Raw genomic sequence first — 22,139 nt, 5'->3', positions numbered from 1 at the left:
CGATTAATCGTGAGATTAAAAAAATTAATTGCACTGCTAAGCAGTAGAATGCCATTTATTTAAATATTTGTGGATGTTTTCTACGTTTTCAAATATTTTGATTTCAATTACAACACAGAATACAAAGTACAGTGCTCACTTTATTTTTATTTTTATTACAAATATTTGCACTGTAAAAATGATAAACAAAAGAAATAGTATTTTTCAGTTCACCTCATACAAGTACTGTTGTGCAATCTCTTTATCATGAAAGTGCAACTTACAAATGCAGGGGGGTTTTTTGTTAAATGCCTGCACTCAAAAACAAAACAGTGTAAAATTTCAGAGCCTACAAGTCCACTCAGTCGTACTTTTGTTCAGCCAATCACTAAGAGAAACAAGTTTTTATTATTTTAAAGGAGATACTGCTGCCTGCTTCTTGTTTACAATGTCACCTGAAAGTAAGAACAGTAAGAACAGGTGTTTGCATGGCACTGTTGTAGCCAGTGTCACAAGATATTTACATGCCAGATGTGCTAAAGATTCATGTGTCCCTTCATGCTTCAACCACCATTACATGCGTCTATGCTGATGACGGATTCCACTAGATAATCATCCAAAGCAGCACAGACCAATGCATATTCGTTTTCATCATCTGAGTCCGATGCCACCAACATCAAAATCAAAAGGTTGATTTTTCTTTTTTGGTGGTTCGGGTTCTGTAGCTTCCACATCAGTGTATGGCTGTTCTAAGACTTCTGAAAGCATGTTCCACACCTCATCCCTCTCAGATTTTGGAAGGCACTTCAGATTCTTAAATCCTGGGTCGAGTAGTGTAGCTGTTTTTAGAGATTTCACATTAATATCTTCTTTGCATTTTGTCAAATTTGCAGTGAAAGTGTTCTTAAAATGAACAACATGTGCTGGGTCATCATCTGAGACTGCTATAACATGAAATACATGGCAGAATGCGGGTAAAACAGAGTAAGAGACGTACAGTTCTCCCCCAAGGATTTCAGTCACAAATTTAATTAACGCATTATTTTTTTTAATGATCATCATCAGCATGGAAGCATGTCCTCTGGAACGATGGTTGAAGAATGAAGAGGCATATGAATCTTTAGCGCATCTGGCATGTAAATATCTTTCGACGGCAGCTACAACAGTGCCATGCAAATGTCTGTTTTCACTTTCAGGTGACATAATTAAGACGTGCGCAGCATTATCTCCTGTAAGTGTAAACCAACTTGTTTCTCTTAGCGATTGGCTGAACAAGAAGTAGGACTGCGTGGACTTGTAGGTGCTAAAGTTTTACTTGGCGCTAAAGTTTTACTTGGTTTTTTTTTTTGAGTGCAGTTATGTAACAAAATCCCTACCTATGTAAGTTGTACTTTTATGATAAAGAGATTGCTCTACAGTACTTATATGAGGTGAATTGAAAAATACTATTTCTTTTATAATTTTACAGTGCAAATATTTGTGATAAAAAAATAATATAAAGTGAGCATTGTACACTTCGTATTCTGTGTTGTAATTGAAATAGATATATTTGAAAATGTAGAAAAACATAAAAAATATTTAATAAATTTCAATTGGTATTCTATTCAACAGTGCGCAATTAATTTTTTAATGTCAGTTCATTTTTTGTTAATAGTGTGAGTTAAATGCGATTAATTGACAGTCCTAATTTAAATTATTATTGTGCCTATATTTCAGTCATTGTAGTAGCTTAAAAAACGGTCTCATCAAACTTGACAATGATTTGCTCTTCCACGTCAATAGATAATTTTATTCAGTGGCACATTTGATCCTCAAAAATATCCTCCCAAAAAACACCCTAATTTAATATCCAATTTTTTTGTGATAACCCTAAATCTTTTCTCTTGTTGCTTAGTAACTGTTGGCAGGACTTACATTTTACCTTCCAAGAATTCTGTTTTCATTACATCATTCAGTTGCTTATTTCCTTCCACGTCTCTCAACTTTTAAACATGTTAAGTCAGATAAATTCATGCAGTGATGTTTGGTAATGCTTATCACTCACTTGCAATATTAATGAATAGTTGTCACATTTACGATAGCAAGAAACAATCATTTAGTGAAATCAGTACTCTGAATTCTGAAAAATAAGCTTCCTGAGTTTATATAGAACCTTATTATCACATATCTCACTTACATTCCAGGATTTTCTGTATTCTAGCAAACCATACTCCTTAGTGGTACACAGTACCATTCATTCGTCTCTCTTCAACATTCATTGGTCGCTGATTCTACCCAATAGCAGTCGCCTTTTTCCACCCACTCTTTTTTCCCCTTTAGAAAGCTGTGTAATTTTCTTCTTCCTAGTTGCCATAAGCTGAACTTTGATGTTATCACTTGCCTTTCAGTTTATTCTAAAAAATTTTGATTTCATAGATTGAAATTAGTGTGTAATGTTTCTAATGCCAAAACCTTTCAAATGTTTAAGCTCCTATATGTTTCTGTGTGACATAAAAGTTCAAAAATACTTGATAAAAATCTCAATGTAGCCATAAATAAGGGGCCACCATAAACTGGTGTTACATAGTTGCCAACATAATAGCATTTATACTTTTTTGAAAAAATTGTGGATCCATTTTTTTCTCCTCCTCCTCGATCTGGATGACTACTTTTGATACTACTGATTACTTTGTGCTCAAATATTGAGAAGATGATGTTTCTCTCATTCTTCTCCCTACTTAAATCCAACCACTCTAGCCACTCAATTTTTATTTGTAATGAAGATTTTATGTCTTCCCTTCCCTTTTCCTTTTTGTGTAGGCGTATCTTAACTCTTTCCTTGCCCATTTTCTGTTCTTTCAAGAGTTACTCAGTCTTAATGTCAGGCATAAATGTGAGTGTTCATAGATAATGCCCTACTTTATCTCCCCTGGTTTATGTTCTGATCCTTCTTTTTACTGTCTGCTTATGCAGACTCTTAGCTTTTTAACTTTTAACTTCCAGGTACTGAATGTTTCAAAGACAAAATTGGTCCTAGAAATTCTCTGAGTGAAGCTACATAATAAAAGTATTGTACAAAAATGAAAAGAGTGAATAGTTATCAATGGAGAGATTTTTAGAAAGATTTTCTTCTTCCTTCACCTAGTACAGATTATAAATATTCTAAAGATATTTTTCTGGCTTGCATTCTTGCATTGAATTTCATGCTTCCTGGATCTACAGGATGAAAATACAACTGCTACCCAGGAAACCACAGAAGAAACGAAGAAGGCAGATCTTGCTGTGCAAGTAAGTCAAATTATATTTGGTTTTGATTTTTCCTGTTCCTTTCTCTTCAGAATTTAGAATAATTTAACTGGTATACTTTTGCCCTTTTTCAGAATAAAAGAGAAATACTAAGAAGATTGAATCAAAATCTTAAAACACAGGACGATGTAAAAGGAATAAAGGAGCCTAAAGACACCTGTGAGGCAGCTATGGCTGAAGAGAGTAAAGAAGAATATCCACTTCAAGTAGATCGCAAGAAATGGGAGGTGGCAGCAGCTGAGTTGGTGGTTCCTCTTGCACAGCTAACTATGGAGGAATCATTTTTGGGGACAGAGAGTAAGCAAGCTTTCTGCTTTGCCTACCTGAGCGTTTCCATCACTGATACCTAGGTGCCAATCTGTTGTGTATGGTATCAATTCACTAGATCAATTCTCCTAATCTTAACCCTTTCACTATCTAAATGGTTACTCTGCCTCTCGGTCCAAGTCTTCAAAGACTTCAAGATGACTATGTTCTAGGGCTGTCAAGTGATTTAAATCGCACAATTAATTGTGCTGTTAAACAACAATAGAATACCATTTATTTAAATATTTTTGGATGTTTTCTACTTTTTAAAATATATTGATTTCAATTACAACACAGTATAAAGTACACAGTGCTCGCTTTATATTTATTTTTGATTACAAACATTTGCACTGTAAAAAAGAGAATAAATAGTATTTTTCAATTCACCTAATACAAGTTCAGTAGTGCAATCTCTTTATCATGAAAGTTGAACTTACAAATGTAGAATTATGTACAAAAAACGTTCCTTCAAAAATAAAACAATGTAAAACTTTCGAGCCTATAAGTCTACTTCTCGCTCAGCCAATCGCTCAGACAAACAAGTTGGGTTAGGATTTGCAAGAGATAATGCTGCCTGCTTCTTGTTTACAATGTCACCTGAAAGTGAGAACAGGCGTTCACATGGCACTGTTGTAGCTGGTGTTGCAAGATATTTACGTGCCAAATGCTGGGTTCTGCTCGCTAACAATCCAGAGCAGACTGATGCATGTTCATTTTCATCATCTGAGTCAGATGCCACCAGCAGAAGGTTGATTTTCTTTTTTGGTGGTTCAGGTTTTGTAGTTTCTGCATCAGAGTGTTGCTCTTTTAAGGCTTCTGAAAGCATGCTCCACACCTTGTCCCTCTCAAATTTTGGATGGCACTTCAGATTCTTAAACCTTGGGTCAAGTGCTGTAGCTATTTTTAGACATCTCAGATTGGTACCTTCTTTGCATTTTGTCTAAATCTGTGTAGAAAAAACATACGCTGGGTCATCATCTGAGACTGCTATAACATGAAATATATGGCAGAATGCGAGTAAAACAGAACAGGAGATGTATACAATTCTCCCCCAAGGAGTTCATTCACAAATTTAATTAATGCATTATTTTTTTTTAAATGAGTGTCATCAGCATGGAAGCATGTCCTCTGGAACAATGGCTGAAGCATGAACAGGCATATGAATCTTTAGTGCATCTGGCAGGTAAATATCTTGCGACGCCAGCTACAACAGTGCCATGCGAGCACCTGTTCTCATTTTCTGGTGATGTTGTAAACAAGAAGCAGGCAGCAATATCTCCCGTATATGTAAACAAATTTGTTTGTCTTAGCTATTGACTGAACAAGAAGTAGGACCGCATGGACTTGTAGGCTTTAAAGTTTTCCATTGTTTTGTTTTTGAGTGCAGTTATGTTTAAAAAAATAAAAATAATCTACATTTGTAAGTTACACTTTTATGGTAAAGAGATTGCACTACAGTACTTGTATTTTTCAATTCACCTCATACTATTTCTTTTATCATTTTTACAGTGCAAATATTAGTAATTAAAAATAATATAAAGTGAGCACTGTACACTTTTTGTGTTCTGTGGTTGTAATAGAAATCAATATATTGGAAAATGTAGAAAAACATCCAAAAATATTTAATAAATTTCAATTAGTATTCTATTGTTTAACAGTGATTAATCGTGGTTAATTTTGTTTGATTAATCGCAGTTAACTCACACAATTAACATCCCTACTGTGTTCTATTTTGGTTAAGAATTGATGTACGAGTCAAGGGATTAACTAGTTTTACTGAGCTGGCCTCAAAGGGGTTAAGTTCTACTGCTAGAACAAATAGTTAACTGAGCTTGAGTGTTTGTATAAAGTTATGCTGACTAACTCCCATTGCAGATTATCACTACAAGAATCTTTTTACACATTTATTAATCACACATAAGAAGGTAAAGCAGTTAAGGCATTTAAAATTTAAAAAGTGAAACAAAACCTCACCATTAAAATGTCCACGTTGCTGAGATCTGAACCGGTTTCTTTTGAGGACAAGACAAAAAAATTACAGAAGGAAAGAAACAATATCAAAGATACGACAGAGATACAGTTACTGTCTTTTTCACTTGCATTTCAGCTGCTGGAAAATTTTCAGGCAAAACTCTTGCTTTTTTACGTATCTGGCTAAAGCATTATTTTTAATTTGTCTCCTTGATCACATTTTTGTTTTTGGAGGGGGGTGAGGCATATATTAGCAGAAACCTTCAGTTTGTATCCCAGATGTTCAGTTGTTTAGTATTTAACCCAGTGAAGCTGGTGATGTCATCTGGCTTCCTTCTTCAGTGTGTTTAGAATATCTTTCAGGATCAGGAGAACAGTGTAATGGCAAATTCCTGGGTCCCAGTATATGATGGTGAAGTATATTTCCTCCCGTTGTTCCTTCTCAAATAAGCTACCAAATACACCCAAAAAACCCAATTTCATTCCATTAAAACTGATCATCTGGTGGTCTCATGTACAGGCACTTATTTTCACTTTAATATCATATTGGCCCTGTTTCTATAGCATGTTTTGACTTTACTCAATGTTTCCTCATTATAGATTTTAGTTTATATCATTTGACTCTAATCTGTGATCATTTTTATAAAACCATTTATATACTGATCACTATGGCCTCTTTGTTACCTTTTTAGTTCCACCTCTTTGGACCAGCTAAAATTCTAGCCCAGAGTATCAGTCTCCACAGAAGTAAACTATCATTCTTCTTTGAGTGTTTTCTCATACCCATTCCATGCTAGGCGTGTGCGCGTGCACTGCGTGCAGAGTTGCTGGACATTTTTTCCCTTAGTGCTATCTGTAGGACTGGCTCTAGCACTCCTTGGAGCTGCACGCACATGCACCAGTATAAGGGGCTCTGCCCCCGCTCAGTTCCTTTTTACCGCCCATGATGGTTGCTTGGAGTGATCCTTCCTGCTCTGGCAAGGCTTCCTTCTCAGTGGTTTGGACTTTTGTCATATATTATATAGTTATTGTAGATAGTTCTTACTACTGTTAGTATGGATAGTGGTCCCTGTCGTTGAGGGACTTTCGCCCCTAGGGCTGGGCATGTCCCAGTCCCCAGACTTCAAGCTGTGTACTGGCTCCAGCAAGCCCATGCCTGTGAGTGACCCACACTCTAGCTGTCTAAAGTGCCTCAGGAAAACTCATGTTAAAGAGAAGTGCCAGATATGCATGTGCTTCAAACACGCTTTCAAAAAGATAGAAACATTTGTCTGAAGGCCTTCCTCATGGAGGCAGCCTTCAAACCGGCCTCAGAGCTGAGCTGCTCCGAATCGCCGCCAAGCAGTTCAGCTTCTGGGTGAAGCGCTCCATTGGTTCCGTGCTCCTCCTGGCACCATTCTCCATCCGTGGTGCCAAAGAAGAAGCATAAGAAACAGCTTCACCCGAACCTCACCTCCCTGCACCTGACAGCATGGTTGCTTCGTGGCTGAAACCTGAAGAGCAGGCCTGCTTTGAACAGGGTTACAACGAGTCTTGCTGGGTAGCAGAAAGCCTGCCACGAGGGCCACCTACTTGGCTACTTGTTGGGCCTCCAAATGGAATCTTTCTCCATCCCAGTCTTCTCTGCAGTCTGTCTTGGACTATCTGCTCCACCTAAAACATCAAGGTCTGGCTCTCTCATCTAGTAAGGTTCACTTGACAATCATTTCTGCCTTCCACCCTCCAGTGCAGGGCTGATCAGTGTTCTCCCATGAGATGACAGTCAGGTTTCTCAAGGGCCTGGAAAGACTATACCCTCAGGTTCATGAACTGATTTCCACAATGGGACTTAAACCTGGTCCTGTTAAAGCTCACGGGACCTCACTTTGAGCTGTTAGCATCTTGTTCCATACTGCTTCTCTCTTGGAAGGTTGCCTTCCTTGTGGCGATCACCTCAGCCAGAAGGTCTCTGAAATCAAAGCCCTGTTGTCAGAACCCCTTTATGTGGTGGTCTTCAAGGACAAGGTCCAGCTGCTCCCCCATCCGGCCTTCCTAGCAAAGGTGGTGTCCAATTCCACAACAACCAGGACATTTTTCTTCCGGTCATCTTTCTGAAACCTCACAAGACCACCGAGGAGCACTGGTTCCATACACTAGACATTTAGCAGGCCCTAGTCTTCTATGTCGAGAGGACTAAGCACTTCTGCAAATCTACACAACTCTTTATAGCAGTAGCAGAAAGGATGAGAGGGCTGCTGATGTCATCCAAAAGAATCTTGTCCTGGATATCCGCCTGTATCTGGGCTTGTTACAAGCAGGCGAAGGCTCCGCCTCCAGCCATCGTGACTGCTCATTCCACAAGAGCTTAGGCTTCATCAGCAGCATTCCTGTCACATGTACCAGTCCATGATGTCTGCAGAGCTACAATATGGTTGTCGGTCCATACCTTTGCATCCCACTACACCATCACCCAGCAGGCCCGTGATGATGCCAGGTTTGGAAGAGTGGTGTTGCAGTGAGCACATCCATAAACTCCGAGCCGACCTCCAAGGGGTACTGCTTGAGTCACCTATCATGGAATGGACATGAGCAAGCACTCAAAGGAGAAGAAACAGTTACTTATCTTTCGTAACTGTTGTTCTTCGAGATGTGTTGCTCTTACCCATTCCATGACCCACCCTCCTATCCCTCTGTCGGAGTTATCAGCGAGAAGGAACTGAGATGGTGCAGAGCCGGCGGTGCTCCTTATACCGGTGCATATGTGCACGGGTTCAGGGGGTACTAGAGCCAGTCTGAGGGATAACACTAAGGGAAAATCTCTGGCAACTGTGCACGCGGCACACACATACCTAGCATGGAGTGGACATGAGCAACACATCTTGAAGAACAATAGTTACGAAGGATTAGTAACCATTATTTCTTCTGATGGGTGTATGCCATCTCAAAAGTACTAGAAGATATAATGGAAGAGATTTTTCAATTTAGATTTATTACTTTTATTTTAGTTTATGTTGGACCCTTTCTCAGTTTAAGCTTGATAGAATTCTTGACATTGTTGTTCAAGCTTAATACTCTTAAATTTTGTCTTCTCCACGTCTGATAGTCTTAAAAAGTGGGAGTTCCCCTTCTCCCTAGCAACTGATCTTTTGGCTCTAAACTAAAATGCAGGACTGCTGTTCAGGAAGGATGTTGCAAAACCCTCTGCTTTTAAGCATGCATAAAATGGGAAGCTCAAAGTCTCCCTTTGCAGCAGAACCTTTCAAAGGAATTTTTAAAAATTTAAACTGAGTTTATCTAGTTTTCTTTATTCTGTTGGGTGCATTTCTCAGAATTATTTTCAAATATATATATTTTTGGAGAGTTTTGAGGGCTTCTGAGGCAGCACCTTCCTTTGCCCGCCCTTTCCCTCCCAATCCTTCCTTCTGAAATGGCAGACGCAGTCAGCAAAATAAGGGTAAGAAATGTTGCTATTGTCCCTTCCTTCCCCAAAAGACAAGTTCTTTGATGCAAAGGTGAAGTTCTTGGTATGAAGTCAGGTCTGCACAAGCCCGTTGAAAAGGTTGTGGAAAATTCCCCTCTTTGTGTGGCTTACCCACATTGCCTCAGGTACTAAAAACTAACAAACAAAAAAGACACACCACCTCCTTCTTACTAAAACATATTGGTGGGTCTGCTGCTGTTATGATTAAGTGGAAATTACAGGGGAAACTTCTGAAGCTGGTGCCTGGAGAGATTTTCTGACTTTTTAGATTTAATCAGGCATGTATCTTTGCAGGATTGTGTGTTCAAAATAAAAAGCAATAGACATAGTCGTTCCTTGATTTTATAGGATTGTGAACAACGATGATAAACAGATTTGTTCTTCATGATTCCCAACAGGGCAGACCGTGGGGGAGGTAATTAAACTAGATGTTGGTGAGCCCCAGAGAAAAGTTTGGGGCAAAAGCCCTACTGATTCAGTTTTGAAGATACTGGGGGAAGCAGAGCTACAGCTTCAAACTGAATTACTGGAGGAAATAATTATCACAAATGGTAAGCAGGAATTGGGGGTTGTCTGAACTGCAGGGTTAGAAAATTACCTTGCATAGAGCTTATGAGAGTAATGTTTTTTCCTGTTGAACTTCTTATCACAATATAATATCATGATTTGGCTAGTTCTTCGAGTGATGGTCCCTACTGTATTACGCTGAGGGTTTGCATGCACCTGGAGTCAGAGAATTTGAAAAGTGTCTTGATCTGCACATATGCCTGGATCACCTTGTGCTTCTGTCCAGGGCAATAAAGGGTGGGGCAGATTGACTTCATCTACAGTTCCTTCTCCGCAGTGCATGGTCTGGGTCAAAAGTTTGTGTGCTTGTCTCTGACACACTTGTAAAAGATGGTTGTCAATACTTTTAGTGATTTTTTTATATGTATGTATGTATGTATACTATATATATATATATATCAGTTTTGTTTTCTTCGTAGTTTTAAGAGTTAATAGTTTTAGTTATTGTTTTAGATAAACTTTGGGCTTCAGATTTTGTTCCTCCTGTCCATGATCCTTCTTGGTCAGCGGCGACCACCAATGCTGTCTCTACTGCCTGGGAGAAGATCATATCCGTCTCCAGGTGCAGTATTTGCTAGTCCTTGCTCAGCTGTGCCTGAGAAGGCTGGGCACTTAGCCTCCAGAAGCATCTCATGGAGCTCGCCATGAGAGCACATTCAGATCTAACCAGAGGAACCGTGCCCCCCCCCCAATACATAGGTCTGATTCAGCAAGGAGCACGCTTCCAGCTACTATGGCTGACCCCAGTGTTGGTGTAACCACCCCCGAGACCTCAGGGTGGGACCTAGCTGGGAGATAAGGAAGCATGGGACTTAGTCTTCCTCCAACTCAAAGAAGATGGACACTCCATCCATTAGCTCAGCCCAAGGGGATGGAGTACTTTCCGAATCTCTCAGGCACGAGAAAAAGACCCATAAACAATGAGATCCAGTGGTTCCAGGCGGTATTGATGATTCATTGCCATCTCTGGCACCCCCATAAGATGTGGATGAACAGACACTAGTTTCAAATTCTCTGACTCCAGGTGCATGGTGTGCATGCATAACCCTCAGTGGAATGCAGACAAGGAACACACAAATCTAAGAACTTCCAGTTACAGGTAAGTAACTGTCACTAATTTTTCAGGTAGGATCTTAATTAACAAGACAGTAAGTCCGCTATTCAGCAGAATTCTTTTCAGCAGCTGTTGCTCACTTGCTTTTGTGCTGAGGACTCCTTCCTAGCAATAGAAACTTATTCTGTTCCTGTTTGTTCCTTCCTCCTCTTCTTCTTCCTCATTCCCACTCTCATATATCAATTGTGATAAATACAAAGAAACAAAATTAAACTTGATAAAGAAACAGGATGCTAAAAAGGACTGTGAAAGGCAGGAAATTTAATTTTATTGAAGCAAATTTGAAGTTGCTTCAAAATAATATTAGAATATCTGGACCTGTGGGTTTTGTTGTTGTTTGTTTAAATGAATAGCTTCCACTGGACAAATAAATTTATTATTTAGCTCCATAATCTTCTTGTCTGTGTTAATTCAGTATTAGACATCTGGCAAAGTGGAATCGTTTGGACAAAAAAAATAGGAGTCATTCTTTAAAACCAGTGTCTTGGCACACTTGTGGTCTGATATTAGATAAACATATTGAGCTCCTCACCTATCAATCCTGGCGCTTTCAAAGCAGCTATCTCTGATAGGATTAATATCTTTCCCCTGTGTTCTTTGGCCTCTCTTTATTTTATTTCCTCTCCCCCCCCCCCCCGCCGCCGCCGCCCCATGCTTCTGGTGTTTAAATGCCAGATGCTGTTAGTGTTTCAACATCTAATGTTAGTTTCTTTCCTTGTGATTCTCCACTGAGACAGTGGACCATGCTGTCCTGGCAGAGAGAGACAAATCAGTGTAATTGCACTGGGATTTTCAACTCTTAAACATAATCCCATGCTCTAAAACAAACTGAGTATGTCTAACTTTTTGGAATGGTACATTGGTGTACTAAGGTAGTAAAAGTTTAAAAAAATCTTAAGAATTAGGATTTGACAATAATTAATTGTCTGTCTTTTGCAGTTGTGCTGGGTAGATCATTAAATACCAATAGTTATTCTCACCTAATCAAGTAAACAGAAAATTCATTCAGCATAATGTTAAGGCACATAAATCATATCATCTTACATAAGTCATTTGTAATAATGTCAGTTTTGTGTCTTTTGTGATCTCTTTTCATCCTTTCAGGGATATGTGAACTCATGTATGTTTCCAACCTTTGTACACTTACATTTTCATAGATTAGGTAAAAAGATTCCTTTGGTAAAGCTTGTAATACTGCAAAAGAATATTTTATATTAGTCTGAAGCATACAGACTTAAAAGAGCAAGACAGTTCCATTTCTGGGCAAATATAGTGTTTTTATTACCCTGCAATTATGAAAATAATAATAAATAAATAAACCTGTTACTATTTTTAAAGCATAGTAGATTCACCTTTCCTCTTCATGATTTTTTTTTTAAAAAGTTTGTAAACATGGTGTTTTCCTTACTCTTAGTATGTGTAGTTGCTTATATTTAAAAGGCTTATCAACTCTACAGTTTACCCTTTATCATTACCAAAACAGATAACGCTCACTTTTTGAAATTGTAGAATAAATTTGTATTATTTGATACTATAGATCTTCCTGAAGAAGGTTCTCAGCCCTTAACCGTGAAAGAGAACAGTGAAGTAGAAATTGCTTGTATTGGAGAGAAATCTTCATCTCCAGTTGTTGGTATCATAGAATCTGAAAGGACAATACCAGAGGAGTCACAAACATTTGATGCCACCCAAGTGCTGTCCAGGCCTGTTGTGCTACATGGTATGATTTTCATTACTAATTCTAAAATAAACATTTTCTTAATCAGTAGGGAATTAAAAATAATGTAATTGATTTGTTACTTTTTTAAATAAAAAATTGCCAGAACTTTGATGTATACTAATACGTTAGTATGTCATATTACAGTTCTAGTATATTAAATGCCAAAAACTTGTAGACGATGTTACATTGGGATACTGGGGATAGAATTAAGGAAACACTGAGTTTTCCTTGGAGGTGGCCTCTCCATATTCCCAATTGTGGGTTGGGCACCCTGGCACTGCTGCGCTTTGGGAACCTACTAGAAAGCAGTGCCTTTTGGGTCTGCAAAAGTGCCTTCTGTTAAAGTCCTAAAGTCACTGAACCTCCAAGAATGTAAATGTAACCTTTTCAGACAAGAAACACTTTTGTGAGGTTGTTTTTCTTTTTCATTTGAGCATCTGACTGTGATACTCTGTAGTTGTGATCATTCTTTTATTTACTTTAGAGCTGGATGATTTGGAAGCAGAAGTGTTGGAAGAAACTGAAAAAAATAAAAAGTGCAAAAGTGACCAACTTCTCATCACTGTTCATGATGTGTGGGTTAAAGAAAGGGAAACAATAACGGAGAATGAGTGAGTAACAATTTTCACTTTTTTTTTTCTTGGGCACTGTCTGTAGAGCCATTCAAAACAATAGCTAGCTTTTGACAGACTAGTACTTTAGATATGTCACTTAATTAAAATGTTCTACTTGGCTTTAGCTCTGATGCTTCTAATTGTCTTGTTAACGTGGGGTATATCTACTCTTGGATAAAAAACCCATCGCTGGCCTGGATCAGCTGACTCTGGCTCTGGGGCTCAAAAATTGCTGTGTGGACATTTGGGCTTGGGCTGGAGTCTATGCTCTGGGAGCTTGTGAGGGTGGAGGGTTCCGGAGTCGAACATTCACAAGCAATTTTTAGCATGTGAGCCCGAATCAGCTGATCTGGCTAAGCTGCTGTCATGTCATGGGGCTTTTATCCCTGTGTCAGAATGGATTGGATTTAAATCAAAGTGATTTAAATCACTAGTCAGGAAGAATCAATTTAATCATGGATTTCTACATAAAAGTGCATTCTTGTTGGTTGTTATAACCTTAATACATATTCTTCACAACTCAGAGATAGATATAGGTTCCATTTTTAGAAGGCACACACTATACATTTTTAAGTGATTTATTTTGAAAACTTTTCAGATTAGTTTTACAGCTATATCAGACAATGAATGATTGTTTGGTTATTTCATTACCAAAGGTAATTGAAGCAGCAATTTATGAAGTCATTGGGAGGTGAAGGATCTCCGGTTCAACAGGTTAATCATTTAATATTTGGAGAGTTTTCTTTCCATGCTGTATTAGGAGGAAAACATCACCAGACAGACATTTTAAATTGTTTTATTTAACTATTTCTCACTTCTATTTATTTATTTTATTTATTTATTCGTTTAAAAATGTTTTTGCTGTTAACAAGCATGTTATCTCTGGAGACACAACTCCACTGTTTGAGAACTGCAAAACTGAACATCTCTGATGGTATCTTCTCGGCTGAGCACTGAGTCCCATTGGGTAGATAGAAAGATTAACCTAAACAATCTATACAGAAGCCCCTGGAACCCCATACGATTGGGTCCCTAATGCATGAACTATTGGAACTCATTTACAAAACTCTTCTTAAACATTACATGAATATATTGTCTCATACTATAGAATTAGAATTTATAATCCCTATTCCATGATGAGAGATCTTTGAGCTATCATGTATCTTCATTAAAAGTATCTTTAGATTGTTTTTTCCTCAAAAAGCATTTTATCAAAAAAATTGAATTTAAATAAAAAAATTGATTTTTATCCACCCTGCCCTGTGTAGACCTACCCTTGATGGCTGGCTGACTTTCTCTGTAGATGAATTGCATTAATAGTGATTTTAAATTGCAGGCCCCTGGAAGATACTGCCTGTCAGAAAGATGGTGGTGGTGAAGAAGCAGCTTTGGAGAAGGAAATGCCGCAGAATGCGCAACCGCGTAATGAAGTTTCTGCTGGTCAGTGAGCAGACTCCTTTTTTTTTTTTTTTTTTTTTAAATAGTAGCCTTGGTTAGACAGTTTATGGGTATTACCTTTTAACTACAAAAGACAAATCTGTTCTGTCCTATTGCCACTTTCACTCTGTAGTTCTAGAAAGTTCGTAAAGGCATTCTGCTGATAGATTAAGAAAGCCAAATCTTGGACTTCCCAATCAAACTTTTTCTTCCCAAAAAAGTGCCGTTTTTCTTTTCAGTGATTTGATCACTGTACATTAGGTATTAGTAAAAGCACTGTTAACCTGAAGTTAGAAATATATGTTTCTCTCTAGCTTGGATAACTACTACTAATTTCAAGTATTGCTAGCTGATTATAACCTTCCTTCTCTGTAGTTGCTAGAAGAATTTCTTCTACAAGGGTTCACCAGTGGTCTATGGAGTACTTCCAGGTGATCCACGGACTTTCTTTCATGTTGAAGTGGCTGTCCGTCTATGAGAATGACAGCCCTGTTAACTGTAATGCAGTCCAGGACTCTCTTAGGGTTTGCATTGCCTTTGTCCAACTAGTTTGAAAATCTCAAGCACCTTTCTTTCTCCTTGGGATTTGCTGCAGGTCTTCTTTTGTTAGGTGGTGTTATTGCTGTAAATCAATTTTGCAGATGACACCAAAATTGGAAGAGTAGCAAATAAACAGGACAAAAGACTTCAGCTGCATAGTGACTTAAAGAAATTGGTGCAGGAAGGATGTATAGACAACTAAGGGATATTCATGATCATGAAATGTAAAGACTAAATCCAAACAAAGAGGAAGAAATAAATGGGTGGGTGAAAGGGGAATGTTAACAATCAGCTATGCCTGTAGCATTAAAGCAGGTTTTTATACCTGCTCTTCTTAATTTTCCTAATATTTTTTCATATAAGCAAACAAAAGAGTAGCCACAGAGAAGATGATCACTTTAAGACCTTTATCTGAAGCAGTTGTTCCCATTTTGAAAAATGTTGAGGGGAAACTGCAGTGCCTGATTGATGCATGCAAACCTATCCCTTGGCTGAACGATACACAAAGGGTATTATGCAATTCAGAGGTCTGCAGTGATGTAGAGCTTCTTTACAGCCATGGGCTCATTTCTAATATGCTCTGTTAAAAATCTCACAAATTTAGGAGTCAACTTCCATTGACTTCAGTGGGAGTTTAGCATAAGCAAGGATTAAGACTGAGGACTGTAATTCTCAAAAGGCCCAGAGTTAATTTGTCTTCCCTTACGTCCGAGTTGCTTCTTTGTTTCTTTCCCTCCATCAAATGAAGTTTGACCTTGTGCATTCAGTTCATCCATGCTGATCTGAGGTGGAGCTGTGCAGAGGCAGGAGTACTACAGGGGGATTTTGGGCACTCTATACTTATCAGTTTCCTGCTCCTAGGGCATCCATCAGGGAGAACAGGTTGAATGTGCAGACAAGGCTTCACAAGTTACATTACTGGAGGCTATCCAGTGCATCACTTGGATGCTCTTAAGCCATCCCCTACATGGCTAATGCCATCCATTCTTGGAGCTTGACTGTCTAGATCTGGATTTCTAGTGTTAAGGTGGTGTGTATGTATCTTCTTCCACTGTGCTTTAGCATTCTGCTGAAAGCAGAATCCTCTGTCCTGGGTTATTTCAGCAGAAACTGGTAAACTCTTAGGGGGAGTGGAGGTTTCTGTTGCATTTTTCAAAAAAACAAACAACAAACCCAAAAAGTATTTAGGGTCTTTTTAGTGGAGGTAGAGCAAGCAGATTTGGAAATATTTTGCTTGTATTTCTTCATCTAGTAAGCTGCTCAGGGAATTGGCCTGTCTTTTTAGTGTCTTCTGTGAAGCACAAGTACACTTAAGCCACTATAAAATAATAAATAGTAGTAATAATAATAATAAAAAATAAAAAACCTTTGTAGATCCAGGATAGAGGAAGCTTTAAAGAAATTTTTTGCTCCTATGAAATTTAGGGCTCCAATTTATATGGTGCGCACATACATACAAAATACTGTAATTTTAATACTAGTTCCAAATTTCCCATAATGGGTATTTGTCCTACAATATATTGCATGCAAGACTAAAACAGGACAAAGTAGAAATAAAACTATATCAGAATGACTGGACTGTGCTGCAACAGTTAATATTATTAAACAAATATGTTCCCACGATCGACACATTTTAGGGATGATTCAGTATCCCTGACATAAAATGAATACTTCAGAACATGTACAGTATTTTACATGATTGTTTCTATATTAAGATTTGTATTGTGAGAAAATACTCTGTCAACTAATTACATTTCTAAATTTCATCAGACTATATATATTTGACTTTTTGTGCTATAGGTTTTTAACATAATGTACAAGATTTTATATAGTAATTTACAAATGAAATGTGGCTAGTCAAAACTTTCTTGCAGTAATTCCTTATGGGAGCTTCTCTGTAATAAACTACAAGCAATATACCCTGCACAAATGTACCTTACACTAATGAAAATGAACCACCTTAGTTTTGTAAGATACAGTTAAACAGTGTGAAACCAAGTAAAAATATGACAGCAGAGTATATGTTGGCCATATACAAAGTAGTAGTTGACAACTTACACACAAGTTTCAAAAGCTGAATATTGATTAATAAAAATATTCATACTGCAACTTTGTAATATTTTGCATCTATTTTTTTAAAGGCCTTGGTAAATAAAGGAGGGGAGGAACCTGAATTGAATTTCCTAGCATAAACATTTTTGACCATTTATATTAAAACAAATAAAACAATATATTAAAGCAAGTGAATCTATAGAGATTAGCTGATATGCCTCTCTTTATGATATAATTGGACTATCCTAATTCAACCTTTGTTGCCATTTGCTTAGGGGTTTGGAATTTTTGTCTACATGGATTTGTAACATTTCTCTCTCCACCCCAGACACTTGTCTCAGTGACTCTATGCAACCTGAACCCTTTTTCCAGAAGGTGGCACAGCCACAAGCCGCACCAGCAGCCTCACCAGTTCTGTCAGCTCAGTCTTCACTGGAAGAGCCTTTTCCACCTCGTTCACGCTCTGTATCACCAGCAAAAAGTAAAGGCAAAAGTTCATTATTGATTGGGCTCTCTACTGGCCTGTTTGATGCAAACAATCCAAAGGCGAGTACACAGTAATGTTACCTTTTATTAAAATCAATCTTATCTTTTCCAGAGCTTGTCTACACTAGAAAGTTTTACTGGGAAAAGTTTTGCCAGTATATAGCTACAGACATAGCTATTTGAGAAGAGAGCATTCATATTTGGCTGCCATAGCTGGTGCAGTCTGTCCTCACAGCACCAGGTTACATCAGCTGGTTGTAGTACAGTGCATTCTAGTGTCCCCCACACCATTGGCCAGTGCACCACCTTTTGGGAAATTTCTTCAGTGTAATTTTCTCAGGGAATTGTGGGAGTTAATGTTCAAATGCCCTCTTGTCCATCCCAAAATCTGCTTCTTCACACTGGATTTTCAGTCTCTCACCTATGTCACTCGCAGAAGCTGCAGGTATTACTTTCCAGGTGTACATGGTGGTTCAGTGGTTGTGGCCCTGTGAAACGAGCACTGAGTGGTGGGATCGAATCGCGGTGCAAACTGGGGATGACCAGTAGTAGCTGCAGAACATTTGGTTGTGGAAGGCCAGGTTCTTGGGTGAGCTTGGTAAACAGCTCCCAGCCCTGCAGGGCAGACACACCAAAACAAGAGCTGCGCCGGCAGTGGAGAAGTAGGTGGCAATCATTCTCTGGAAGCTTGTAACCTTAGATTGCTGTTAATCAGTGAGAAATCAGTTTGGTATTAATACAACATATCAGGCTGAGTCTTAGATTTTGTGAAAATAAATTATCTTTATTTATTAAGTAAGAACAAATAATATAACATGGAACTGGAAGCATTAAAAAATAATTTTATATACACAAACTGCTCATCTTACCCTGTCTGTGTAGGTCTATCTTGAGCTTTTAATTTATTTACAAATATACATACATAGTGTGCCATGACTTGTCTGATGTCACCTCTCAGTACCAAATCTTGTTGAGTTACTGGGATGACTTCAGGAATCCTTCACCTTCTCTTAAGAGTATCTCCCCTCCAAAGCCCACCATGATCTGCCTTTGTGGGAAGTGTCTGGGGATAGGGACACCAAGCTGAGCTCTCTTCAGGTTCCCTCCTCAGAGGTCTAACTTCTCTTTAGTTAGCCCACTTCTCAGGTAAATCTAGCCAGACCTTCTGTCTGGCCCTCTGACTCCCAGTTCCCTGTGACTGCCCTGTTACAATTCCCAGATTGCCCTCTCTTGAAATCCACTCTCCAGCTGTCACTCTGACCAACCCCTCCAAAGGTTCCACTCCTGGTGGTGGTAACAGTCTTAGCAGTTCCTTCACACATACCCCTCCTGAGAGCTGAGGTTTCATGGTCCAAACACCTAGCCCCTGGACCCAGTGCTGACTTCCCCATACTTTTTGCATCCTTTTTGGACACCCCTTTGTAGAATTTCACCCTTATAGGCATCCTGGATTCATAGGTTAACTCTTCAGGGGCCTGAGGTAGGTTTAGCACATAACACACACATGTGCGCATATCCATATATAGGATTCTAAAACACCATTGCTCTTTATTGAGAGAGAGCACAAGAAAATACGTATCATTTAGAAAACAAAAAAACCCTGAATATATGTCCCTCACTGTAGCTTATCTTTTCTATGGGGGAGCCATCTGAGTTCAGGTAGGCAGAGTTCTCCCCTGCCTCATCAGGCTCCTGTAGCAGTTTCCCTGAGCTTGAGCTGGTGAAAAATGGTCAAAGATCCCTAAGTAGAACAGCCCCTGTTCTTTCATATCTTCCAGTCCCCTCAGTTAGGTGACTCCTTGATCAGCTTCCTCAGGTGATCAAACCCTTACAGGGTAACCTCTTCACTGACAAATGGTGGTTGTGGGTGGGAGCCAGCCTGTGGTCTAGGATGTTTTTATTTGAATTGAGGAGGTCCTGATTTAATGATCCTCTATTGTCAGCGCTACATCACTGCCCTTTGGAATGACGAGATGGGTGAGGTAATATTTTTTTTATTAGACCCACCCAACTTTTGTTGGCGAGAGAGACAAGCTTTTGAGCCACAGAGAGCTCTTCTTCAGATCTGGGAAAGATATTTAGAGCATCACAGCTAAATGCAAGGTGGAACAGATTATTTAGCATAAGTAGTTATCACATATTCTAAGGGACCATTCAAGGTAGAGTGTCCTGTTAACACCTCTGCGGTCATAGGGAAAAAGAGGGGGTTAGTGGGTTGCAGATTGTTGTAATAAACCCTAAATCCAGTGTGTCTGTTCAGTCAGTGATTTTTGGTGTCTAGCAGAGTTATGAATTTCAGCTCCCAGGCTCATCTTCTGAAAGTGTTGTTCCAGTTTCCTTTGAGGAGGAGTACTGATAGGTCCAGATATAGAGTGATTGCTTTGTGGAAAGTGTTCGCCCGCAGGTGATAGGGTGTTTTTTGTCTTTTATCGTTTTCTTCTGTGAGTTCATTCAAGAGCTTAGTGATTGTCTGGTTTCACCCACATAGTTGAGACATTTAGGGCACTGGATGAGGTATACCACATGTTGTGATAGGCATGAGTAGGATCCATGGATTTTGAAAGGTGTGTTACGGGGGGTGTTGGTCATTGTAGCAATGGAGATATGGCTGCAGGTTTTGCATCTGTTTTTCTGTCAGGGTCTGGTGCATCTTTTGAGTTGGTCTGTGGGGAGCTTGCTTCGGTTGGGGGCAGGGGAGTTGTTTGAAGGCCAGTAGTGGGGGTTCAGGAAACATTTATTTCAGGATGGACTTGAGTATGTCTTATAGTTGTTTGTTTGGTGCCCCATATGGGTTCCAGAGTGGGGTGGTAGGTGTCAGCTAGGGGGTCTGTGATTGGAGAGGGTTTTATTTCTTTATGGAAGCTGGTTCTTTTGCGGTATTTGGGTGGCCTGTTCCATGATGCAGTCTACTTTTCTGGTGGAGTCTTCTTGTTTGGCAAAGGTGGTTTTGAGTATGTTAAGGTATATATCCTGGAGGTTCTCCTCAGAGCATATTCTGTGGTATCTGAGTGCCTGGCTGTAGATAACTGATTTCTTGGGAGGGTGTGGGGTGGTTACTGGATCTGTGAAGGTAGATGTGGTGATCTGTGAGTTTCTTGCATATGGTTGTCTGTAGGATTCCATTATTGAAGCTGATGGTGTTGTCCAGGAAGTTTGTGCTAGTTTGGGAGTGTTCCAGAGAGAGTTTAATGGATAGCTGGTGATTGTTGAAGATGTGGTGGAACTCTATGAAGGCATTTACTCAGTCTGTCCAGAGTAGGAAAATATCATCGTGTCTTTGGTATGTCATTGGTTTTGTGGTTCGTTTGTTCAGAAATTCTTTTCCAAGGTGGTCCATAAAGAGATTGGCATATTGGGGACCCATCCTAGCACCCATGGCAATTTTTATGGTTTGGACAAAATGTTTGTTTGAATGTAAAATTGTTTTGGGGATGAAATGGATGAGTTTGGCAAAGTGTTTGGGGTGGATATTTGAGAGTTGTTCATTGTCTCAAATGGTCCCTTAGAATATGTGTTTAGCGTAAGTACTGTAGTTAGCAATCTGTTCCACCTTGCATTTAGCTGTGACGCTTGGAGTACCTTTCCCAGACCTGAAGAAGATCTTTGTGGCTTTTGGTCCAATGGACAGAAATTGGTCCAATGAAAGATATTACCTCACCCACCTTGTCTCTCTAATATCCTGGGACCAACATGGCTACAATTGCAATGCATATCCTTCAGAATGTCAGCTCAACATGGAGCTAAAAAGATAACAGAAAAGGCAAAGAGCTGCACATTCAAATGAAGTTGGCAGCCTGATGAAGAAACATACAGAGAATTCATAATCTCACCCAGAATCCATAAATTACACAGACAGGTTCCCCAAAATATCACAACAGTACTTCTTGACAAACTGGAAGCAGGGACATTTTTTCCACCGGCAGTGGTGATCCTGCCAGATACATAGCTCATGAAGCTGCCAAAAGTCCAGCAAAGGCAGCCATTCAAGAAGTCTTACAGTTGCCTGGACTGTGTGCTGTTGGCTTCTTCACAGTGATGGCCTCTCTCCCTCCAGGGATCCTTGGAGAGTGGGAAAGTGTTCTACCTTGGCTGGAGAAACAAGGCTGCTGTGCCTAGAAATGTCTGGGGAAAAGATCAATTAAAACTTTCTTGAAATCTTCAGTGAGATTGCCCAAGAGGACCAAAAAGCTGCACAGGCCAAAATAAACCAACAACCTTGCAAGTAGTGGAGGGTTTTGATTGCTGGGCATGTTGGCCAAACCAAGTCCCCTCTGAGCTAACCACACACTGTTTTTGTCTCTTTTCACAGCGTGCAAATCATGTGTTTTGGATTTTTAAACCAGTCAGTTACAATGTATGTTTTGCAAAATCATGTAGTCTGAAATCCCAATTATTGGTTTGCTTGCAAGTACTATTTTCTGTTTTAATTGTATGTATTCTATTTTATTTGTAAGCAGGTAGGCATTGTCCCAATATGTACTTTGAATGCTCAGGTATTGGTTTGTGTGTAGCTTACAATTGCTGGAATTTTTTTCTCCTGTTTGCAGTGTGTTTAATTTTATTTGGTTACATTGCCTGTGAAGGAATGTATTTCAAGATCATCAGGGC

At 39.1% G+C, this 22,139-nt stretch overlaps 1 protein-coding gene across 9 annotated transcripts in view; it reads left to right on the top strand.

Moving 5' to 3' along the window:
- NEK1 (NIMA related kinase 1) overlaps positions 1 to 22,139 on the top strand; it is a 144,859-nt gene that overhangs the window by 84,704 nt on the left and 38,016 nt on the right. For all 9 annotated transcript variants that reach the window (XM_048847672.2, XM_048847673.2, XM_075127796.1 and 6 more), the window contains 7 exons: positions 3,181 to 3,246; positions 3,339 to 3,561; positions 9,400 to 9,552; positions 12,220 to 12,402; positions 12,887 to 13,013; positions 14,353 to 14,456; positions 17,374 to 17,591. In XM_048847672.2, the coding sequence (XP_048703629.2) occupies positions 3,181 to 3,246; positions 3,339 to 3,561; positions 9,400 to 9,552; positions 12,220 to 12,402; positions 12,887 to 13,013; positions 14,353 to 14,456; positions 17,374 to 17,591 (1,074 nt within the window). The remainder of the gene's footprint in view (positions 1 to 3,180; positions 3,247 to 3,338; positions 3,562 to 9,399; positions 9,553 to 12,219; positions 12,403 to 12,886; positions 13,014 to 14,352; positions 14,457 to 17,373; positions 17,592 to 22,139) is intronic.

Source organism: Caretta caretta, chromosome 4 (assembly GCF_965140235.1).
Source record: "Caretta caretta isolate rCarCar2 chromosome 4, rCarCar1.hap1, whole genome shotgun sequence".
In the NCBI taxonomy this organism is placed as follows: Eukaryota; Metazoa; Chordata; order Testudines; family Cheloniidae; genus Caretta; species Caretta caretta.
The sequence above is the reverse complement of the archived record's forward strand: the minus strand, read 5'-3'. Positions and strand labels throughout refer to the sequence as shown.